The 7,223-nt window shown below is 39.8% G+C and overlaps 1 protein-coding gene across 5 annotated transcripts in view; it reads left to right on the top strand.

Moving 5' to 3' along the window:
- Nucleotides 1-837: 837 nt before the first annotated feature.
- Bap170 (Brahma associated protein 170kD) overlaps nucleotides 838-7,223 on the top strand; it is an 18,259-nt gene continuing 11,873 nt past the window's right edge. For 3 of the 5 annotated variants that reach the window (XM_011298766.1, XM_011298765.1, XM_011298762.1), the window contains exons 1-2: nucleotides 838-3,234; nucleotides 3,374-3,467. In XM_011298766.1, coding sequence (XP_011297068.1) covers nucleotides 3,143-3,234; nucleotides 3,374-3,467 — 186 coding nt within the window. In that variant the 5' untranslated portion in view covers nucleotides 838-3,142. The remainder of the gene's footprint in view (nucleotides 3,235-3,373; nucleotides 3,468-7,223) is intronic. The other 2 variants (XM_011298768.1, XM_011298767.1) reach the window with 1 other exon arrangement.

Raw genomic sequence — 7,223 nt, 5'->3', positions numbered from 1 at the left:
AAAAAAAAAATGAATGACGGCGGGATCGAACCCGGGCCGTCGGCGTGCTAGCCGAGCACGTTACCGCTAGGATAACGCATTATTACAATAATCAAATTTCATTAGGAGTATATATATTGCAAAAGTATCGTTTTACAAAATTGCTAATTTTTCAATTTCACTGCATATCTCTTGGATTTTCAAATATTCACTTTTTAAACGATATTTTGATTGATTTGCCATTAACAAAAAAAAAAAATTGGAATTATTTTGAAAAAAAAAAAGAATGATGCCCGGGACTGAACCCGGGCTGCCGGCGTGCCAGTCGAGCACGTTACCACTAGGATAACGTATTCATTTAGAAATAAAAATTCATTAGTGGTATATATTCCATACATTGAATAATTTTTTCCATTGAAATTCCACAAGATGTGGTTTCCCCCTTCCGTACGTGCTACAGTCGGCTAAATTTCAGTTAAACAAATGAAAAACAAAAAGCATTCGTACAACAGAAAATAAAATTCACCCCGTCGACTTGATGGACACCCCAGCATTGTAATAAAAACTTGGTTAATAAAAAAAAAACACCCCAGCAATGCGTGTTGCGCCCTCCCTCTCTTGGGGTGCAGTACTACGATGCCGCTGGGGTCACTCAAACCCCCAGAACTGAGCCTCTACTTTAGTCAATCCTCTTTGCAGTCACTGTTCCAGGGACACTATTATTATTATTATTAATATTATTATTATGGAAGTACCTCTGCCATCTGCCGAGGGAGGGATAAACCTCGACCGAGGAACTCTCAAGGAAAATAGGAAAATGATTTGACGAGGTGATACGGTACAAACTATACCCGCGTGAATAATCGCGGGATTCCGAGAGGCGCGTACCCAAGGAGTTGCCCGAGCGGTCCAGCTATTGACCCCAAAAATCCATAAAATAATCCACCACTTTTTCACAATCAACGAACAGCCCCCGAGCAATCAATAAAACAATAAATTACCGATTGAAAAATAGTTGGCCAGACTGTAGACAATGCAACACCGCAGGAACACGGCGTATATCGTTCCGGTTGGTCAGTAAAAATTGTACATCAAAGAGAGTTCGTGCCCCAAGTGTTTTTTTCAATTCGGGGATAAATTATCCAAAGACCAGAAGATCATCACAATTTCGATCCCCCGATCGTCACACGTTGTCAAGTGAAATTCAGTGAGTTGGAGGCGAAAATCCGCGGGAATTCGCGAGTTCGAGGGCCCCAAGTGCTCCGTCTCTGTCAGATGTTCGATAGAATTCCCAGAGTGAATTTAATTCAACCAAATCATCGATAATCCTCGTAACAACACAAGTGACCCCGCGAGAATACCGGATACCCCTGAGAAAATCATTCACCACCTAAAATCTACATAAATCACTGAAAATCCATTTCATCATGAAGAAGAGACTGAAGAGCTTCGAGAACCAGAGCAATCGCTCTCGAGGCGACTAAATAACCCCCACAATAACCGCAAAAAAATATTTAAAAAATCAGTGTCCCTTTCCAAAAAATCGTCCTTCACCCCTCACCTCTCAACCCTCCCATACAGGGAAAATCCTCAAAATTCCAACACATGTCCACAAACCCTGGGCCCCCCTCCCCTCGGCAGATGTCGCCAGTGGTGTTGCCGTAGTGTCGTGACCCCTGTCGTGCCCCGGACAATTCAAAAAGTCTCGCCATCCATTTTGAAAGTAAAAATACCCCGCCGCGACCCGGGCCCCAATCCCCCATTTTTTCCCCCACATCCCACAATCCCCAGACGATTTAATCCCACAATGATCTGACAAATCATTACAATAATTAGTAATAAGTAAATATATGGTGGAAAACAGTGGGGCTAAGTGAGTGTTAGTGTTGAGAGTTTAGAGTGAATAATCATTGTGTCAAGTGGTGGGGGATTAAACTGTAACGCGCGCGCGCTCTTGAACGGGCGGAAACAGCGTTGACTGTACTATTTCCCCTCCCAGGATTAGCAGAAAATCCATTGGTATTTGTGTTGGTGATTTGGTATTTGTTGAAATCGGTGTAACCAGACATATTGGTCTTGACACAGTGGGAGAATCAGGGAGAGAAGCCAGTGTACGACGCCTCGGCTGTAACACCGAGACAACTGAACGTTCAACCGAACGTTGTGTGGTGGTACATATTAAAGTTGCCCCCCTCTCTTCGAATCACCAATACAAACCTCTCCTGGCCCCCCATTTACAGAACGGCATTTCGTTCTCACTCGTATCGGCCCCTCAAACGTTAAACCGAAAGTGCGCGGAAGGGTAGTGCACACGCGGGGGGGCACACTCTTAACATTTAATAAAACAATAGGTTTTTCCTTGTTTTTTAAATTTATTTAAGTGTGAAATTGGTGTTGGGGATATTTTGTGGTGAGTTGTGGTTACTGTGCATCGTGTCTGTGAATTGATGCCAGCCAGTGAGGGACGCCATTTTGATATACGAGATTTTGGGACGTCAAGTAACGCCGTGTGTTTTTGTTAATGTTTTATTGTGGAATTGATACGGGGAATTTCAACGATTGTTTTGGATATTTTTTGGCAGAGTTGGGAATTTTTTGGACTGAGAGGGGTGAGTGGTGGGGGCAATAAGAGTGCAACACCGAGAGCTTCACCCGAGAGAGGCACCAGTGGATGAACACTCTGGTGGCATTATGAACGTGTTCTCTGGGTGTTAATTAATTTTCGAGTCATTTAGATTGAATTTTTGAGGGTTTTTTTTCCGGGGAATTGACTTCTCGGATTTGAGTTTGTCGGAATTTTTTGGATTTTCATTTTTTTGTTTTCGTGACTTTTAAGGGGAGAAGGGTTTTGGAGTGGGAGTGAGAGCTGTGAAATCTTTTTTTGTTTATCCTGGTTGGGATTTCGAGGATTGATCTGGACGATTTCAGGTGTGGAATAGTGACAGGTGATGTGTGCGAATGGTTTTGGTGTTTTGAGGTGGAAGTAAAGGATCCTGGGAAGACTTGTGGTATTTTGAGGGGTTAATCATTGGTTCATCGATGTGTTTATTGGACACCTGGTTTACGGTTAAACGAAGTAGATGTGCACCCGTCAAAGGCGCCAATGCGCGTCCACAATTGTTACTCGTGGACGTTTAGTGGATTGTATTCTTGAAGATAAAAAATGGCGAAAATCCTCAATAAGGATCCTGTTACGTACGAGAGGGAGCGAGAGAGCTTCCTCAAGGAATTGCACCATTTTCACGAAACTAGGGGGTAATTATCCTTTATTTTGCAATTTTCAATTATCCATCATGGAAAAATGTATTTTTATATCTGTGGAAATTGATCGAGGACTTTCTATTATCTATTAATTATTTTGAAGAACTAATGTCTATTTTTTTATTGATTTCAGCACGTCGTTCAAAAAAGCGCCGAAAATCAGTGGCAACGAAATAGATCTGTATCTTCTCTATGTCCTGGTGACGGCGCATGGTGGATGGATTAAGGTAAAGAAATATATTTATTTATTTATTTAAGATGTGTTTGTGGATAGTGATATCTCGTAACAGAATGAGGAAGAAGTTTACATTTAGCTCTGAATCTGTTAATTCTCATCTTGATTCCAAAATTCCCGAGTAATATTACAGTTATTTCAAATGAAAATCTTTGAAAGTCGAAAACTTCAGAAATATCCAACAGTCTATAGTGCAACTGTGGCAGTAAAATGATTAATTATTTGAGTGGGTTCAACGAGAAGCAACAAGTTTAGATAATTTGAGAGAAAACTGAATTTCCAATTGAATTAATATCTCCTTCCACCGATTCAATATATTGAGGAGTGGTTTTTTGCGTTTCTTATATCGACAAGAACAAACAACATTCACTTAACATTTTATTGATAATCTGCAACAACACTATAATCCATTTTTCTGGAGTGCATGGACAAGGTTCAGCAAACAAGTTTTTCAATGTAAATATTATGAATTTCTCTGGCTTTCTCATGACTCGTCAATGCGCTCCACACCGGCTCTTTATTTTAAAATGACCAACAACAATATTCACTCGAAGCTATTTATCTATTTTCTGAGAACTTCGTGTGTTTACATTCTTGAAAAATTCGCTACTGATTTGCTTGGGGTTCCACGAGTCTATTGATTGAAAAAAAACGTAAAGAAAGTACCGAGTGCTTGTGGTAAACATTCTTATACTCTCGTGGATCGAGTTTAATACCCAAAAATAGGGGACAATAAAAATACCGTGAGGTTTACGCCCCAACGCGTGCGAACTTCAAGTATTCACGTAGACGTAACGAACACGTGTGGCACAGACGATTACTTCCGGTCGATGAGTGGCACATGCAATGCGCAAAGTTCACGAAATTCGAGAATTTTCTTAGCAGATTGAGAGGGCGATTTCAACTTCAGGTCTGCTACCCATTTCACGGAATTTTGTATTGAAATCGTAAAGGGGAGCGAGTGACTCGTTTCCTAGTTGATCTCACAATAAATATCTTTAAGCGCAATATCTTCAAAGAAATATTTTTCAAATTTTCGTACATTCGAGTATCGACAGGGATTAGTAACTAATAGAAACGGATTTAACCTAGACTTTAACTTTTATTAATCAAAAGGTGCATCATTCTCCTATGACCTCTCGCGAATATCGAGGAGGAAAGTTACTAGTACGCAATAAGATGAGCGTATGTGCAATGAATGAAATGTTTCCTTTTATTTCCTGTCAGATGATAGTAATTAGCCTTCGATCAAAACGATCAATATCTTTGAATCTAAACGAGATAGCGAAATTTGTCTGAGGATCTCTTTTGAAGATTTCAACGAAAGCTGCAAAAAAGGTAATGACAAAAATTTCGCTATGTCTGTTGGATTCAGAGGTATTTATCGAAAACTGAGTTATTGATCAAATCGACTTGTTACCCGTTGATACAGATTTTATTCATTTTTCGCGAATTGTTTTTTTTTGGCGAGGGGGAGGGTGGTAATTAAGATTTGGGAGAGGTGAAGCGCAGCGTTGGGAGGACACGGAAGTGGCACAAGGTCAGGGTCAGTGGATTGAAGGTACCGCGGGTCCGCGAGTTGGATGCTATGGCGCATACATGCACGATAGAGAGCGGAGGAAAGGGAGAGGTGGGCATAGTTGCAGGAGAAAGAGAGATGTGATGGTTTAGGTGGGAAAGTCGCTTCTGTGCCACCTCTCCACCCTTTCAACAAGTGTTATCGGACACAAGAACTGATAGGACAAAACGCCAGGCGCCAACTTTCCGTCGTTCATCACCTGCAGGTAGAATCCGGGAAATTTTCACAATTTTTTGCCGCGATGGTCTCAATTTTATTTATTTATATTGGAATATTAATGTGAGGGGGTAAATGTAAGAAAGTAGTGATATAATTTATCAAATTCAGTTTGCTATCACGTGCAGGGCACCTGGGGTATCGTCGCCTGGAATTTAAAAAAATCACTTAGGGAAAACGGAAAAATAAATGCAATTTTATAAACCGTCTTTGAATATCCCAATAATTTATTTTCAATTATTTTCAATTTATTTATTCAATTGACATTAAACTGATCTAAAAATTTATTATTCATCCTAGAAATTGGCGAAACCTAGAGATAAATTAATTTCGTGTTTAATTTTAAAGTCCATCAGGAAAAGTAGACATTTTAATCTATAAAATGTTAACCCATTCAATATTCAATATTCATGAAATGTGGTTAACATAAAACCCATTCCTGATTATGGCGGAGTAAATGTTAACATCCTGCAATGAATTATTGTTATTTTTTTCTTGTCGATAGTGGGTTTGGGGGATTGAGTTTCTTAGTTGTCTCTGTTGGTGGGCCGCGACGTTGCCGAGTTTGCATCGGTGGGGGACATGTAGAATATGTCGAGTACTTGAGTTGAGGCCATGTAGAGGCCATGTAGAGCCCAGCAACATCGCCCGGGACACATTCGCATTTTGCAGGTGCCGGTATGCGCGCGACTGGGCGCGGTGTTGCCGTATCGACCGCAATGGAAACACTTCGTCGGGTCGGTCGAGCCCTGGCAGCCAGTCTGCCGCAAATCATCCCCAAAAATCATTTTTTGCACCACTACAAATCTCAAATAGGAATTTGCATGCATAGAATTGACGCCCACTCACTCCCACAAAATTACCTTTCGACTTTCCCAATCAATAAATTTCCAATTTTTCAAGATAATTAATAATAATTTGTTTTTTTTTTTTATCATTTCGATTTTTATTTAACTTTCATTTCATTTCATTTTTGTAGAATTCTTTATTGACGGATTACTTCATTATTTTAATAATTGATTTCATGAATATTCTGGGAGCTCTCGATTTTCAAGTCGATTTTTAAATTAATTATATTGTTAATTGGTACTGTTAATTGTGGTTGTTGAATTTTCATCATGAGTCTGAAAATGAAAGTTTTCATGAAAAATCAATTGTATCGAATGCAAATATTTATATTTATGTTGGGATTAAATTTTCTTGGCGAAAGTATTTTTTTATCAGTGCAAGTGTGATAACGGGAGTAAATGGTACACCCCTTTCACGAGGTTTGAGAATTGGTACTTGCCTTCACTCATAGAGAGATATAATTGAGAAAGGAAAGATAATGATAATGACCTCCCAAGCGAGTACAGTTTCCCTCTTTTTGCTTCATTACTTTATTATGTTAATTCTCGTGGTTTTAACTCTTCACTACAATTATCAGTCACAAAATAACGAAAATAGGGGATTATTATTCTCAATTCGCCAATGGAATGAACAACTCGAGAAAAAGTCTCACGTCCCACGTTTCTTTTTACGTGCGAGTCGTGGAAAAATTTAGCAATATGTATGCACTTGGTGACATCCTCGAATTTCCAACGCACACTTTGACGAATGTCTTTCCCAACCGTAAAATATTTCTACGACCCTCGGCCTCCGGTTAATCCTAAGGGAATCCTTTGGGGAAAATCACACTTCGCGATTATAGAGACTTTAACCCCCGGTGCCGCCGTATCTTGCGGTCTCAACAAAATCCAACCGTAAAATTCGCGGAGGTCTGGGTACTACTTCCACTATGGGTATTTTTATACCTTCAGAAATCTCCAGTCCTTCCAACTCTTTCAGATTACTACATCAGACTTCTGGGTGCTCTCCTAAAAGTTTTCGGGCTTCTACCCAACTTTTTTATTGAAACAATAAAATGAAAGATCTCGCATGGTCTATTTTCTTCTAGTACCGAAGGTAGTTTAC

The sequence above is a fragment of the Fopius arisanus genome, unplaced genomic scaffold (assembly GCF_000806365.1).
Source record: "Fopius arisanus strain USDA-PBARC FA_bdor unplaced genomic scaffold, ASM80636v1 scaffold00011, whole genome shotgun sequence".
Classification (NCBI taxonomy): domain Eukaryota; kingdom Metazoa; phylum Arthropoda; class Insecta; order Hymenoptera; family Braconidae; genus Fopius; species Fopius arisanus.
Note: the sequence above shows the minus strand (reverse complement) of the source record. Positions and strands in the feature narration are given on the sequence as shown.